This window comes from Lepisosteus platostomus, chromosome 3 (assembly GCF_059453375.1).
Source record: "Lepisosteus platostomus isolate fLepPlt1 chromosome 3, fLepPlt1.hap1, whole genome shotgun sequence".
In the NCBI taxonomy this organism is placed as follows: Eukaryota; Metazoa; Chordata; class Actinopteri; order Semionotiformes; family Lepisosteidae; genus Lepisosteus; species Lepisosteus platostomus.
In genome coordinates, this window is record NC_142613.1 from 18,033,062 (window position 1) to 18,050,754 (window position 17,693).

Consider the following 17,693-nt stretch of genomic DNA (forward strand, 5'->3'; position numbering starts at 1 on the left):
CAAATGTAAGTGCTGTGAGTAACCAGAGGGTTTGTTAAACTTGGGCATGTCTAAGAAGTACCTAAATTATGTCATATATGTACAGTATAATATACTGTATGTTTTATAATAATTTAGTAGACAAACTTTTATATATAAAATGTTATTCACTTATAACCTAATTGTATTTCATTTGCAATGGCATAACAATGCTTATTCTTCTACATCAATTGATGCTGAAAAATACTGTGTATTGTTCTAATCATTTAATTCAGTAATATTGCATGAACCCTACATATGTATTGTATTGGGCTTGTAGAGCAACCTCTTACTTTTTACTGTTTTAGTTCCCTTAAAACAGATTTAGACTAATAACCACTTGATAAAGAGCTACTGAATATATTTTCAGAGAAGTGATTACTGACCGTTTATGAAGCTAATTTAATAATTTATTAAGCTACTTGGTGTTTATATGCTCTCCTTGTGTTTGCATGGGTTTCTTCCCACGTTCCAAACATACCAGTGGGTTAATTGGCTTCTGGAAAAACCTGGCCCTGGTGTGTGTGCGTTTCTGTCTTTGTGTGCCCTGCGAGGGACTGGAATCCCATCCAGGGTGTATCCTGCCTTGCGCCTGTTGTGTGCAGGGCTGGGCTTTTGGATTTCCCTACACCCCTGTACTGGATAATGCAGTTCAGAAAATTAAAAGATGGATAGCGTCTGTCTCATTATACTTAAACCAGTCTGGAAATATCTCACAAATCAGTCATCCAAACATAATTTGTATTAAAGGATTAAAAGATGTGAGTAGTTTAAAAAAAAAACAGGACAAAAACAGGACAAGATGGGATATAGCCATTCAAAATGATCTGCCTTACAGCTGTTACTAATAGTGTAATAGAATATTTATTCATTTGTGAATGAATGTTTGCAACTTTTCTTCATTTTTTATGTCTTCTTCACTAGGTGAAACCTACTTTGTTTATATGTTCCATGCCAAGAGATGCAAGTGAAGATGCTCTTAGAACACATTTTAAGTAAGTGCTTGATTGCTTTCTTATTCAGTTAGAGAATCTGTAATGATAAAGAGTAATGAAAACAGAGGTAGCCATTGGGATCCCAGAACCATTAGGGGTCTGGGATCATGCTGTATATTTTGAAACTGTACAGATGAAGTCCACAATAAAGGTTTATAATTTTATGAGAACAGACAATGAAGCAATTAAATGAAGCAATTCTTTTAAGAGAATCAGAACAGAACCGATGTGTGTGGAATCAGAGAGTAGTCGACATTTTAAGACTAATCTGCTGGAAGTACAGAACTGTTTCTTAGTCCAGGTAAATCAAGCTCAAGAAAGCAGTGACCCACATGGTTTTTAAACAATCCATTATATACGAATGCAAGCACTTTATAAAATGAATTAAAAACAACTTTCAATTAAAGAAAAGAATAAAATTGAAAATTTATACCAGTATCTGAAACATGTTACTGGGATATCTATAACTGTTACTACCAGTTTTAAATACTTTCTAATTATATGAAATAATGTTTATTATTTATTATTAGTTGAAGAGAATGTTAGAATAACCATGAGAAAGAATGAAAACAACATTCTAATGCTGTTTTTTTTCACTAGCAGACAGAGAATAAAGGATAAAGTGAAATTATCTCAGAGATGGTAGCCAGAAAATTGACCAAAGACCAGAATATGAAGTGGAAATTGTATTAAAGTAAAAATATTTAACTTTAGGGGTTCAATAAGAAAGAAATTCACAATGATCTTAAGGTTTATCCCAATCCGTTAGTTTCATGATGCAACCTAAATAAACGTTTAACAATTAGAAACACTTGGGAGATATTACTTTAATGCAGTAATTTGTCAAAGAACTTAAATTCTGCGAGGGCTTAAGTATATTATTTTTTTCAAAAGAATCTGTAAATTAATTGGATAAAATCACATTTTAAATACATCTCAGTTAAATAGTTTGTGCCTGTGTATAAAATTTGCTACATTGTGCTGTCATGAAATCTCTGTAAGCTTTCAAGGTAAAGCATACTTTTTTGATTGAGAGCTGGTTGATGAATAAAAAACTGAGAACATTCTTCCTTTATATCCAATACCTAGTTTGTTGTAAAGTTAGTAAACTATGGTGCTGCTTGAAAGTTTTTAAACTCCTGTTGTAGTTCTTTAAATGTTACATTTTCACTATTAATCCTTGTTCAATGAAATCTAGTCCCTACATTTCTAAAAAAAGATTTTCTATCCAAAAATTGTTTAGAGGAATTGATGCATGCAATAGAAAAATAATTGGGTAAATAAAAATTACTACATTGCAAAAGTAAGTAAACCACAAGGTTCATTATCTTAGTCTATGAGGTATGTAGACTAAGATGAGTGATAAGCCAGCAGCCATATCACCCTGCAACTCACAACTGGCAATCCACTGAAGCTGAGCAGGTGCTAGTGGGGCCAGTAGGGGGAGCTCACTCTGCAGTCTAATGTCCAAGTATAGTGACAGGGACACTATACTGTAAAAAGGTGCTGCCCTTCGGATGAGACAAAAAAATGAGGTCCTGATTCTCTGTGGTCATTAAGTATTATATAAGTAATAATGTACATTAAGTACAACTAGGTACTAAAATAATTGGGTACCAAATATATAAAGGTAGGAAACCTAGTCAGTTTGGTCTTACTCATACAGGTTAGTGTAATACACCATTTCACAATCTAAAGAGACCTCAGATGACCTCCGGAAGAACGATATAAGAACTCATCAGCCTGGGGGGGGGCTGATAGCAAAATGATTTGAAATTCAACTGTAAGTCAAATAGTCTACGAATGGAGAAAAGTTAAGATCATGGTGATCTACCTAGATGTGGACGTCCTTTAAAATTATCCTACAGAGTAACATACAGGATGTCCAAAAGAACCCCAGGACCACAGCCATGTATCTCCAGGCCTCTCTTGCTGCAGCGGATGTCCATACCTCAACAAAATTACACAAGTTGAATAGCAATGACGTTGCTAGGTAGGGCAGCCAGAAGAAAACCTTTGCTCTAAAAAACATCGCTGCTTGTTATAAGCTTGGAAAAGACTATCTGGATGGCTGTTTTGTAGATGTTTAAAATAATGTTCTCTGGATGGATGAGTTTAAAATTTATTTTTTTGGCAACAGCGAAAAACACCACATTTGGCAAAAAGCCTAACACTGACTACCACCAAAATAACCTTATCCCCAGTTAAGCTTGGTGTTGGCCATGGTTTGGGGCTTTGCTTTTCTGCTCATGGACTTGGATGACTCACCATCTTTGAAGGAAGATATTTTGGATGAAAACATCAGGCCCTCTGTAAATTGAAGTTGGGCTGAAATTGACAATCTCCTGACAATGAACCTAAAAATTCCAGCAGATCTACCAAAGCATGGATTAAGAGGTAGAAGTTTTGTGTTTTAGAATAGCTGAGTCAAAGGCCAAATCTCACCTTCATGGAAATGTTGTGTCAGAACCTGAAGTGAGCTGTTCATGCAAGATTGCCAACAATCTGGACTAGTTGAAGGAAGAATATACAAACATTCCTCAAAGCAGGTGTGAGAGACTGATTAGTAACTATATGAAATGTTTGCTCATTAGGTTCATTTACTTTAGCTCACAGTGATTATTGAGAATCTGTTAAATGAACATGTTTTATGCATTAAATCATAAACCAATATATATTTTTGAATATATATCTGTTATTCAGGTTATCTTTATTACATATTGGAGTTCAGATAAAATATTCTTAAAGATTATTTGTCTAAGACATGAAAGATGAAAGGTTCACATACTTTCAAGCAGCACTGTAGATTCTTGTATAATTAGTAAACTCGGGAGGTTTGCACAAGAATATGAGTTTTAACAAAGACTGTAGAATCTGTGATACGGAATTAAAAAGACTAAAAGACTTGCACAATTCAAGCCAAAGCAAACACATAGTCAATGACATGTAGTAAAGACAAGTTCAGAGTGTTACATGCAAGTTGCAGATATAATCAGAAAATATAAGATAGGAAATGCTACATTTAAAGAAGCTGCCTGTGAAAAAGACCAAAGTGTTTATATTGGTGCACCATTTTTATTTGCTAGGCAATGTGGGAAAGCAATAAGAAAGGAAAATGCAATAAACCTCTATATAATTAAACCAGTATAGAATTTAAGTCAAGAGACGTTGTTGTTATGATTGTATAATACTAATGTATTAGAAGGCTTCATTTAGAATGTTGTTCACAGTTGGACAACGTGTTAGATTAAAGATATAGATGTTGTGGAATCAGTTCAAAGAAGGGCAACAAGATTCCCAGAATTAAAGGGATGTCTTCAATAGAGTACTACAAGGATGCCTGTTTCAAGTATTCAGATTCCTTAAAGCAGCTTTTCATAATCAGTTAAAGCACAGTGAGAGTGGAAACTACAGAGTAGTGCATTTAAGACTGAAAATGAGAGTTTTTTATACCAAGGGTCATAGCAGACTGGAACATGCTACCCATCCATATTATATAAGTTGATAACCTCTTGTTTTTTTTAAATGACTTTGGTTAGTTACTAATGACATTTAATGTGCTGAAAGCCTTCTTTATCTTTTTTTTTCTTAACACGTTCTTTGGTTAAAATCCCAAACTGTGAATTCTTTATTTAGTTGGAGGTTATTTTTGTTTCTAGGATTAAGCAATAGATGTTTTAGCTGTTTTTACTACAAATAGTGTGTATTTTTAGTGACTGAATTTCTCACATCTACTAACTTGTCCTTTTCTATGATGTTGCCATAGTGACGCATACCCAGGGTGTCTTGTCTCAGAAATCAGTTTGTGCTATGATGTTGCAAAACTAATCTTCTTGGACAAAGAAAGGTGAGGTTGCCGATATGGTAAAGATTGTATGAATGATATTTTAAGTTGTGCAATGCAAGTTACATTTGCTCTTAAGGATTTGATTGTTGACACTAAATCCTCCTTTGTGTAGAAGAGCATTTTCCATATTCCCCTTCTGTTTTCAACTCATAAGCCTGCATTATGCAAGTTGTTGTTTTTAAATTTCTGAAATGCAGTACTTTTTGTCCCTAATTATGCGGAGCTAAAATAATAATGATACAAAATAATGCAAATAACTAACTTGAGAATATAGGTGCTAAACTTTTTGAACTTTTGATATGCATGAGTGAAAAGTACATGTTCTCATTTTTTACTCATCTGTGGTAACAGGTTGATACTAATATGTTGTTTGGACACGTACCTGTAAATGACTTTTCCACTCTAAAACCATTTATTAATTTATTTAAAAAATAAATTACAAGCTATCTCATTGTAATTAACTTTAGGATTTAGATATTGGTCAAAATCACACAAAGAGGTTCCTCATGCATCCATTTGAATCTATCTTAGAGAGATCAGGTGATTAAAAAGCATCACACACTGGCATGTAGAAAACTAGTCAACTGAATTGCTGAAAATAGAACATTAACCTATTCTTGCAACTTAGTTGCCTATATTTTAACAACATATGTTGCCTACCATCCATCCATTTTCTGACGCCTTCTTCCAGTTCAGGAAGGAGCTGGAGCCTATTCCGGCAAGTATCGTGTGCAAGGCATGGTACATCCTAGAATTGACACAGTCTGTTGCAGGGCAAACACAGGCCCAAATGAATGATATGCACACACTCGCACCTAGGGGCAATTTTCCCAGAATTCAATTAACCTACTAGTATGTTGTTTTTGGACTGTGGGAGGAAATTGGAGCACCTGGAGGACACCCACGCAAGTCCGGGGGGAACATACGAACCTCACACAGACAACACCCCAGGTCAGAAATTGAACCCAGGCTGCTGGTGTTGTAAGGCAGCAATGCTCACCATTACTCCACCGTCAATGATACCAATTGATACCAGTCAGCTTTTGCCAATTTCAGCTTCCTAGGAAAAGATTACTTTTACATTGACACAAAGTAGCTGATTATTTTCTTTTCTGCTCGAAGGAAACGTGCTGAGAAGAACCTGATGTATTATAGAAAACTTCTGGAGCGCCACGGTGAGCATGCCTTGATTAACCCACGACCCTGTGGGCACCTCTGCTGCTGTCACACCAGTTGTTGTGAGGAGGTAAGTCACTTGAGTTTCACAGAGTAAAAACCCAGCAGGACCATGACATGGAAAGATGCCATGCATCTTGCTACTTTTATTTCCTAATAACAGTTACTGTATATGACCACCCATGTCAAATATGAAAGGTAAATGTTTCACTTGTGAAATTATTACATCCCTTTCCTTTTTTTTTCCAACCCATTATGTTATAATACCATGTACCTCTTTCAACCTACATAGCTCATTTTCCCAGATATATTTTTCCAGATTAGGTTATTTTGTCTTGGAGAAAACCAAACTTAAATTGAACTTTTATTCAGCTTCAAAACAGTTTACTCCAGGAGTTCTAATGTGTTTTAAGTTAATACCACAATGGCTGAGGATAGTTACTCATTTCTGTCTTACTGAGAGATAACAGTCACTAGAATGACCACATGCACAATAAAATTGATGTTTGTTTTTTCGTTTTCCCATTAGGTGGATGCCATTGATTATTATAGCAGTACTGAAAACAGGCTGAAGGAAGAGTATTCAAAGCAGCAGGAAATTGTGCACTCCAAACCTCTGGGGATGGCATTTGTGACCTTTAAGAATGAAGCAATGGCAACCCTGTGAGTGTGCTCTGGAAAATGCGTTTTTTCTGTACCCTTATGAAAGTTTAATATGTTAAATTTAAATTTGGTAAAAAATCAGATTTTTGTACGTTTTACTGTACGATTTTAGAAGTTTCCTACAAATTTTAATTTAATTTTTTTGTGGTGCACAGTGAAAGCGTATTGAAACCAATGCACAACTGCAGCAAACCCAAAGTAAAATCCCAGTAAATGTATGGAAAATCTGTTAAAAAGAGGATTCATCTGTGCCAAAAAAGTACTCGTTATTCTAAAGAGTCTCCCCGTGAGATGGTTGCTGGTGCTGCACTAGTATAACAGGAACTTTGGTAGAATGGAACCAGTTTTATTAGTATGATCATAGTTGTGTTTTGCTAAATGCCAAGTCAAGTAAGATACATGCACAGTTAAATTGCTTTGTTGTTGAAAAAGAGACTACAAACAGACGTTCGTACAACCTGATGCAATGAGCACTCATTTGTTTTGATTTGTGTATTACTGTATAGTGTGTAATACTCCAGTCAGGACTCTGTATTTAATATTTGTTAACTGTGTTTTGAGACTTTCACTTTCACTTAAAACTGCAGCTTTAAACGTATATAATATGAATGGAGTGAGGATAACTCTTGGAGTGGTTTTGATCCACTATTAGGTGATGTATTTGCCAAGCAACAGCAGGATGACACTGTGGGCTTAATTTCATACTACCCCGATTAATTAAAATAATAGATCCTAAGAAACCTTGCGTCTCTTGTCTTTTCAGCATGGAATAAACTTTTACTTGTTCCTTTGAATGCTGTTGCAGCTACCTACTTGAACAAAATAAAAATGTCACCTACTGCATACAAGGTTCATATTGTTTAATTTAGTGCTAATTGTGTTAATTTAGAAGTGGTCTGAGAATAGAGTGATCATTTTGCATTTACCCACAGTATCCTTAAAGACTTCAATGCAATCAAGTGCAGCGGGTGTAAATGTCGGCCAGATCCTCAGTCATCATCGTGCAGTCCGCTCCTTCAGGTGCAGCGCTGGACTGTCAACTATGCATCGGATCCAAAGAACATTTACTGGTAAGACAGCTGCTTTTTTGTCATAAGCTCTGTGAAGAAGCCTGAACTTGTCAGCAGTAGTAGTATGTATAAACAAGAACCTTTTTGTTGGATTTTATGGATATGTCAGATTTCACAGATTTTTTTTGTTTTTACACTAGGGTTTGCATCATGCAATCAGCATATTATGGTAGTTTTATAAATATAAATTAATAATATGTTCTCATTTTTTGTAGTTTTAATGTGGCAGAGGATACATAATTTAAATGTAATGTATAGTTACTGAGAAAACAGGCTGCACTACAATTATAAGAGGGAAGAGTGCATTGTTTTTCAAATTCCAGTGGACAGGGAACATGAAACAGATACTGTACATTTTAAGTGTTTAGGGGGATTCTTGCATTCAGTCATAATCCCACAAAATGCAAGAATCCCACAAAATGTTTTGAACTGTAGGCTCCTCAGCCAAGCACAGACACTTGTCAAACTGAATGTCTGAACCTGCAGTTCCTTTGTATTTCAATTTGCTAAATAGTCTTTTGTTTTGACAGGGAAAATTTGTCAGTCCAAGGGGTGCGCTGGTGGTCCAGATGTCTCCTTGTCAACTTCTTCCTCTTTTTATTGCTGTTCTTCCTCACAACTCCCTCAATTATCATCAGCACCATAGACAAATTCAATGTCACAAAGCCCATCTACTACTTGAATGTAAGTTTTTTGTTAGCAAATATTCCCATAGCTGCAAAGGAACAAGTAAAGGCATATTCCATGCTGAAGAGAGAAGAAAAGAAACACAAAGTTTCAGCTGTGGAGCCTTTTTCGGGTGTCCACAGCCAAAACATTTTTTCTTTTCTTCTATTTTCAGCATGGAATAAACCTTTTTCTTGTTCCTTTGCAGCCTATGCATGCTGACGCAGCGACCTACTAGAATGTCTCCATAGCTTTTCTTTTGTTTTCAAAACTAATGTTTAAGGAAGTTAAAAGTTAATGTATCATTATTCGGGTGGTCATGTTCGGTGTGGAGGCAGAGCCTTGGATAACGACTTGGAAGGTTAACGCATTGCCTTAGCAACCACAGTTTCTCTGGCTGATTAAAGACGTTCCGCAGCTGTGAGGGCCCTTTAAAAACACACTTCACACCTCCCCGTAGGGACGAGCAAAACCCGCAAGGGGAGGATCTTCCACCTACAGTCCCGGAGAGGATTGTGATGCAAACTTAAGGCTGTCATTTTAAATTTGGGCGGTGCGTGTCTGAGGTGTTTAGTCTATGTAAAATTAAAAATCCTAACGCCAATTTGAAATCCTCAAATCCTATCCTCTCCTCAAATATACAAATATTGGGCAAGTATTGCCCTGTAAAATGAATATTGAAAATGAAGAACACTAAATGTAGTTAATTGTAAGTTATCGTTCTTGTTTCTACCAATTTACACACATATGTAACCAAAAATGCATTGCCATTCAAATGAGTGATAAATAATTTATAATTAACTTAAGCATAGTTTGAAGTCACATAGAACTTGGAAATAATTTTACTTTTTCTATTCACTTAAAATGAGCTTTTCTTGCCATGAGATTTTCATAGGAATAAGTTAATGCTTTCATGTTCAGGAAGCAAGTTCTTCCAGAAAGTTCCTCCCTGGCTGTAACTCTGTGGTTTCATGTGTCTCAACCTTGATCATTTTAATTTCACCTCATTTTACAGTTTTCAAGCTACAGTTGTATGCAGAAGTTTGGACACCCTTGGCCAAATTACATGTTCTGTAATTTTTGTTAAATTCTGCATATAAATAGTAACTGTGCATAGTTAAATTTGCAGAAATATGTCAAGTTTAAGTTTGTTTGCTGCAGAGGTGTTAACTTCTTTTCACTTAGAAAATCAACAAAACATGTAATTTGGTCAGGGGTGCCCAAACGTTTGCATACAACTGTATATTCCCATGCTTATAAGATTATGGCCTTCTATTAGATAATATTGCCATAAGTTTTAGAGGGTTCATTCCAGATGTTTCATTTTTCCACTGTGACATCTATAGGTGATCTAAAATTAGGAAAATTTACTTAAGTTACAAACTAAATGGTTTTACTTTGCTGTTGCTGTGGGTTATGTGATAGATCTGATTGATTAATACAGCATGTAAACTCCTAACTTGCAATCAAGCTGTTCCTGTGTTTAATGGTAAGAATGGGGAAAATCCTTTTTTGGAAATGTCTGATTACTGCTATGTTTATTTAATTAAAAGTAAAAGTAGAATAATAATCAAACCATAGATACGAGAAGACCCAAACCTTTCTTCCTTTAAAATAATTCTGCTTTATAATTCCACTTAGCACTTACTTCTTAAGACAATCTTAAAAACAATTTAAAGTATGTATACTTTATGTATAATTTTGTAAGTATTCTACTGTATATATTACTTTATCAGGAAAATACCAGGTTTTAAAAAAAACTTTGTGACAGTGCTGGAAAACTTTAATTACAGGAAAAAACAGTAGAAAAATATAAGGTGCATTCTGTTTGTTTTTCAGAGTGCTGTCATAAGTCAGTTCTTCCCCACCATCCTCCTGTGGTCATTCTCAGCTCTTTTGCCCACAGTTGTATATTATTCCACATTGTTTGAAGCCCACTGGACAAGGTAATGGAAACACCAAAAACCAGCTGAGCTACAGCGCACAGCTCACAGTCTTTCATTCATCATGCGCACTTGATAACCAGTGGAGAGGTTCACCTCTCAGCCCTAAAGCTGTTTCAATTAAGAGAGGTCAATGTGATTTTGGGATTGCATTTAATAGACGTGAAACATATCGGTTTATAGTTACTTGGTGCAGTGTTGTCACCCTTTAATGGATGGGCACTACATTAGTGATTTTTCCAGTTAGTGTGAGTTACCCCTGTATCAAGAGACTGCTGGTGAGTTTTGTTAATGGCCTCTATTATTTTCTTATGTAGTAGAATACCCTGGAGAGTTTTTTTTTCTTTGTGTGCTTCTAGTACCTGTAACTTATGCCTCTTCAGTGTTTACACTCTTTAATATGGAACTTTATGCTTCCTCTGGCTGAAGCATACTGTTTATTGCTGTCTTTGTAAACACCTGACTGAAAAAATAATTTAATACAGTGCTGCCATCTAAACATTTTCTGTGTTTTATCTTTTAGACACTTTAATTTTATACTGTTCTTTTGCTATAGTAATATTGAGCAACTCTGTTTACACCCTTTAGCAATGTTTGTTTATATTTCTTTGGCCTTTCTAATATCCCTTTTAACCTGTGCCTGATTATGCCATTTAGAAAAGGGAGAAAAACATAAATAAATCTGCTGTCATATTGGAATGGCTAAATGTAGAGTAGGTATTATTGCCCATCATTTGTTCAATTATTTGATCAGTTTTTAAGTATGATATACTATAATTTAGTTGAAAGTTTTTTGGGCTTGTGTTACAGTTATGTCAGATTCACATGACTTTACTAATGCATATCATTTTCATATTTTTGTAATTTTCTGTTATGGTTAGGTCAAGTGAAAACAGATGCATGATGCACAAGCTGTACATTTTTCTGATCTTTATGGTTCTGATTCTACCTTCCCTTGGTCTTACAAGGTAACTAAACATGTTTTTGTTGGAATTTTTGTTTGGTGTTTCTTAAAACAAAAATATTTTTCATAAAACAATGCAGCATTTAATGTGATAACTCTTGATAGTTTTTAAAACTTTTGAGAAGACTTCTGCATTTTTACTACTACTTCTCACTCTAAAAGCAAATATAAACTTTTTTGATACAATTTCACTTAACATGGTAATGGTAAATAATGTTAAATTCTGTCATATATAGCTATGTACTGTATAAGAAGTTATTCAAAATGTTTAAATAATAATTTATTGTTCTTTCTCATTCACCCAAAGAATAACAAAGCATTATGTTGTTAGAATCAAAACCCCGTGTAGTAAACCATAATATTCACTTGCTTTGTTATACCTAAAGCAAGCAGGGCTAATTGATTTAATACTTTTATATTAAAACTTTCAGTATGTTTTATATGAATTTTACCATGCATTAACAGACACCTGCTAAAAAAGTACCTTCCACTCTTTCTTGCCTTCTTTCAGTTTAGATGTCTTCTTTCGATGGCTGTTTGATACCAAATTTCTGTCGCAAGGCAAACTGAGGTTTGAGTAAGTTGCATTTTCACTTTTTCATCCACATCTTTCCTGTTCCTCTCCCCCTTTTCACATTATTAAGGGAATAACTGCAACTGCTCTTACAGGTGTGTCTTCCTCCCTGACCAGGGGGCTTTCTTTGTCAACTACGTCATTGCGTCAGCCTTTGTGGGCAGTGGAATGGAGTTGCTGCGCCTGCCCGGCCTTCTTCTCTACACAATACGTATGGCTCTGGCCCGCTCTGCTGCGGAGAGGAAGTATGTCAAAGAGGTGTGGAACAAACCGACCGACTCTCAGTTCTTACTAACAACTTGGAGTTTTGGGCCAAAAAATAGACATCTGAAAAATATCTTATCGGTTCCACAGGGGAGAGGATGTGGCAGGTTCTCTTTCATCATCGCATAAGTAGAGGATTCCTGAAGGAGTACTGCAGAATACATGGATTTGAGTCACTCCATGTGTCCTGCAGTTTTTTTTTCAGGAATCAATGGCATTTTATGGTGTTGCATCCACTGTGTATTCTGCCTGCCCCACTTGCTTGCTAGGATAGGCTGTGGCTCTACCACGACCTTGTATTGGTTGAAGTGGTTAGAAAATGGATGGATGGAATTACATTTTGTATATGTGGGAGAAAATGCATCCATTTAGGTTGCTTTCTAACTCGGAACACTAAAGATTAGAGCGTCTGATCTTTATCTTGGTATGATGTATGCAGATCTGCAGTTCATTTCCAGTGTGGTTTCAGAGGAGGTTGGAGCCAAATGCAAACCACATGGACAGAATGATCAAAGTCACTTTTGAAACGACGAAGAAACATCATATTTACTTGTACAAATACCAGGTTTCAACTTGACGCTAGGGGGGGATGGCAAATTCTAAATCTAAATTGCACAAGAAAATACCTAAACTGAAAAACACACAAATTACCCTCTTTCCCCAAAAATAAAAAGAAAGTCAAAAGCTTTTCATAATTAAATAGACCACTAAAACGGAATCCAAAATGTGCTTCTTTATCTGCAGGTCCACTGATCCATGGTTTGTCCGAAAGGAAGTCAATTTCTAATCCTAAGAAGACATAAACCAACATTTTCATTAAAACTACTTAAAACTGTTTGATTACTTGAATTTAGGGAATTTTTGGGAGGAGTATAGATTAATTCTGATTCAGATGAACTGGGCTTAAAACTGAAGAACATTTCCCAGATCAATGTACAATTCCTCCGTCTGTTTACATTTTTTTGGAGTAACATGATACTATGGTGAAGCTGCCTGATTAGAGGATGGCTTTTCTAGGACATTTCTATCGTGTTCTTATCTCACTTGTAGTTGCACCGCTGTAGTTCGTAAACCATTTTGATGGTACCCAAATGATGTGTAAGAAAAAGGCATACTTTATATGGGAATTCAGTATATGTGAAGCATATAAACAACTGATAATTTCAATTTATACTGTTAGATTAGAGGTTTCTTAAAGTTAAAGGACATTTCAGAAATGAGATAATATTTGTGAATGCACCCTGATTTGCCAGACCTTTCTAATATCAGCAATAGATAACACAAATCAACAGTTACACAAAACGAAAGGAACACCACAGTATACACAGAACACAATATGTACCTCAAATTACCAAAGGGTGTTATTGATATAGCAATGAATTTATTGCAAAAGCAAATATTTTTATCTTAGGTTCTTTCTGTGGATGATACTGTCTGTCATGGTCTTCTTCAGTGACGTAGCACTGGAGACCCTACAATAAGCATAGGGTCTTTTTATATTTAGAACCACTAAATATGTTTTGTTATAAACCCACCGATTTGGAATGGCTGATTTTTATCATGTCTTAGCATATGGGGGAGAATGAGGAAATGTTAAAGGACTCCTCTGACCTCCTCACCTTCAAGCTGCTGAATCTTGACACATCTCTGGTTTGCAGCTCCCCATGGGAGCATCAGCACAGACTGTTGGAGAGGCATGTCCCTCATCATCATCATCAGCATAAACCATCAAGGTCTCCGGACCTTGCAAGTGTCACTTTTTCTGCTGGGAGCTGAGGGAGTCCTGCAGACTACTTGTACACTACCTTTGTGGTGCTGAGCCAGTTGTGTGCTCTGGGGAAATCCCGAGTACCGCCAGGTCTGGTTACACTACAGAACGTAAAACAACTCCTTCTTCCCCCTCTCCCCCATCCCCTAAAACAGCAATCCACCTCTAAAGAGGAGGGCTAAAACACTTAACCAAGACATCCACAACTACAACATTGACAGTAATGGAAAACATAATACTGTAAGGTCAGATCAGATCGCGTTATTGGCCATATACAATTTCTTGTGTTAGGAATTTGTCTTTTCGCATATCCCAACTTGCTCTCCATGTGACACACAGACAAGGAGAGAAGCTTGGGGTCAGAGCACAGGGTCAGCCATTTATATAGTGACCCCGGAGCAGTTGAGGTTAAGGGCCTTGCTCAGGGGCCCAATGGAGTAAGATTCCTCTGCCGTCCGCGGGATAAGAACTGGCAATCTTCCAGCCACAGGTGCAGATCCATAAAATCATAGCAACTTAAATTAGATTTATGACTCTTCTGCGGAGGAAAGGTTGCTGTCAGTTATTGTAGTTATGTAGTTTTCTGCTGTAGTTATCAATACATTTGAAAAGGTTTTGCAAAAACTAAAATTTTCATTTAATGCGTAGAAAAGTACATTCCAAAATTACAAAACGGAAGTCTGCCCGAGGAAAAAAACAACAACCTTTTTCTCATTTCTTTTATTGTTGGGATTTAAAAATTTGTGTCTATAAAACCGTAGACACCCATGTTTTGATACAAAAGGATTAGCAAAACTAATTTCAACTGATTAAAAGGGATTGGTTTTCAGACTGACAAGTTGAAACAGCAATAATAACAGTATTCTAACACTAAAAAAAGTGATCTCCTCTTTGTTTAACCAGAACCAAGCCTATGAATTTGAGTACGGAGCAATGTATGGCTGGATGCTGTGCGTCTTCACAGTGATCATGGCTTATAGCATCACCTGTCCTGTTATAGTTCCTTTTGGTAAGTTAATTCAGCTGTCACATAGTTGTTCATTATCTGTATTGTACGTTCTAAGCTTTGGAAGGTAACTTATTTTTCTGAAGACACAAATCTAAAAATATAAGGTTATAAATTATAGTGTCTATTATTTTAGAGCTAGCATTGTTGTCAATTGTTAAAATATTAGTTCAGATTTTGGATAGTGTATACCAAAGTGTTTAGGAGTGTAACTATAACTTCTTTGCGTCAAATGTAATTTGGCTTATTTTTTCCTGTTTATGTGTCTTATTTTGTTCTAGTATATGTTATTCCTTGCTTTCCATGTACTGTTGTAGGATTAGCAAAATATTTAGAAGCCTCTGTAAAATAATGTGATAATCCTCTTTGTTTCAATCTGTCCAACATTCAAACATTCTGGTATTTGACTGCAAACAGAGACTTTAAGCTTTATACATTCATATATAGTTTTTTTAGTGAATAAAACTTTCTATTGCTTTATAATAGTGGCTCATCACAAACATACAATTGTTTGGACCCAAATCAGTAAGATACAAGGATAAATATTGAGCATCGAAATATGGCACACAATCTTATTATTATTATTATTGATCGTTTTAATTTAAAGAAAACTGATGTTCTTATTGATGTTACACTGACAATAAGTTGAGTTGCACTAGAACTTTATGAAAGTGAATTATTGTTTACCATTTTAAAGAGCTTTAGTCCCAAAGTCAACCTTAAGTCAAAGAAGCTCAAATTAAACGCCTGGCACACAATGGGAAATTAAGAGCAAGTAAATTTACAACTCCAACAGGATTACGGCACTTTTATTCATAATGTCATGGGGTCGTTTAGATCGTTATCCAATATATTTGCTGAAGTGGGTTCTCTTAGAAGCATAAAAAAGGTAGAAAGATTAGGAGGTGTATTTGAGTTAACAAATACAACGGCAGTCATTAATGTAGGGTGTTGGATTTCTACTTTATTTGACAGAGTGTAAATTTTCTTTTATCCAGAGCTGTTAAAGATCTCTTTATGTAGAGAGGAACTTTGAGAACACACAGTTAGCTATAAAGATGTTACAAAGATCGGTGATGTATAGTGATAAGCATTAATCTGGGGGAAAGAAGCTGTAGTATAAAGTGGTCTGAGCTGAATAGTGTTACTGATAAGTTGTCAACACCTGGAAGGAGACCCCTGTGAAAGAGCTTGAGAGCTGGCCTGGGGAAGGGGAACATCATAGTCACCCAAGCACATTGACTATTGAGAATTAAAAGAAGTCCATTAACTCGCTACAACAGACTAGGTGGGCTGAAAGGCCTTCTCTCATTTGTAACCTTTGCTAGGTTCACATAACGTTCACATTCTCTCTCAACACACAACCTTCACGTACACATAACAAATGAAACAAGTGAAAATATTAATCTATTACTTTTCACACTTTGTCCTTTTCTAGGTCTGCTGTACATGATTTTGAAGCACTTGGTAGACAAACACAACCTATACTTTGCATATCTGCCAGCCAACCTAGATAAGAAGACACACTACGGAGCAGTGAACCAGGCACTGGCAGCTCCCATCATCTGCCTCTTCTGGCTTTACTTCTTCTCTGTTCTGAGGACAGGTATTACATTTTGTGATGGTGTCTTAAACAACAGTTGGAAACGAAGCCTATGCTTTAACTGCATTTTGTTGTTGCATCATTTGTTTTTCTACTCTGTAAGAAGTGGTTTGTGACATATTTGCAGAGATTGGTTAATAGTGGTGCTAAGCCGTTCCATTATCACAGTTAAACATATTAACCCGTCTTAACCCGTTTGCATTTCCAAAGCATTCACTCTTTGGACCATGCCTTATGATTTACTCAAATTACATTTAATAGCGTTGTTATAATTCCATATTTCATTTTAAATAGTGCTTTTAAAAGCAATCATCTCAGAGCATGTCATAGCACAAAAAAAAACTTGAGAACAAAGCAAACAGATGATAAACAATAAAAAGCCTGTCTTAAAGCCCTTTCAGGATAAATGAACAAAAATCCAGTGTATAGTAAACAATAACTGTGTCTAGTATCTTGTAGCTACAATACCATGTAGAAACTTGAACATAAGCAGAAGGACTTAAAGTTTTCCGGAAACCTTACAGGAAGCCAGTTTGAGGCCTCCATTACAGAAGTGATGTAAACATTTGCACATGACCTAGTCAGATATCTGTCTACTAAATTCCCAATGTATTGTAACTTAAGTGTAGTTTTAGAGACTTCTGCAAGAAGGGGTTTTGCACTATGGCAAAAAAAAGTCTTTACAATATTCTGCACATGCTCAAAGGTCAATCCATGGTCAAAAATCCCCCCGGGTGATTAGGTTAAAACATTGTTCTATGTAACTAAAAGAGCTCGATAGCACGGCCCCATGTACTAAAAAAAGAATTCCCACTAAGACTGTATGTCTTTAAGTGGGCAGCTCTGGTCATTTTACTGCCGGAAAGCATTTTTACTGCACTTTTAAGTTATTTAAAAGCATGGGACTTAATGAAAATTATACAACTGTGGAAGCTGTTTTTAGATCCTATAAGGCTTATCATATGATGGCACACGTGAAACTGACAGATCTGTGTTGCCTTTTTTTGTTGGCAATTTTGTGCAAAACAACATGCTTTGAAGCTGTTTGGTTAAGATTCAAAGAGTTGTGTTATCTAAACTTTTAGAAGTTTATAAAACCAATGAGCACTGAAAAGGCTACCTTGCTACAGGGTTTA

At 35.9% G+C, this 17,693-nt stretch overlaps 1 protein-coding gene across 1 annotated transcript in view; it reads left to right on the top strand.

Moving 5' to 3' along the window:
• Window positions 1-17,693, top strand: part of tmem63a (transmembrane protein 63A) — a 40,545-nt gene that overhangs the window by 17,178 nt on the left and 5,674 nt on the right. Inside the window, exons 9-20 of the mRNA XM_088624786.1 lie at window positions 943-1,013; window positions 4,780-4,860; window positions 5,983-6,106; window positions 6,566-6,699; window positions 7,632-7,769; window positions 8,300-8,453; window positions 10,275-10,381; window positions 11,260-11,346; window positions 11,854-11,919; window positions 12,012-12,174; window positions 14,852-14,957; window positions 16,393-16,560. Coding sequence (XP_088480912.1) covers window positions 943-1,013; window positions 4,780-4,860; window positions 5,983-6,106; window positions 6,566-6,699; window positions 7,632-7,769; window positions 8,300-8,453; window positions 10,275-10,381; window positions 11,260-11,346; window positions 11,854-11,919; window positions 12,012-12,174; window positions 14,852-14,957; window positions 16,393-16,560 — 1,399 coding nt within the window. The remainder of the gene's footprint in view (window positions 1-942; window positions 1,014-4,779; window positions 4,861-5,982; window positions 6,107-6,565; window positions 6,700-7,631; window positions 7,770-8,299; window positions 8,454-10,274; window positions 10,382-11,259; window positions 11,347-11,853; window positions 11,920-12,011; window positions 12,175-14,851; window positions 14,958-16,392; window positions 16,561-17,693) is intronic.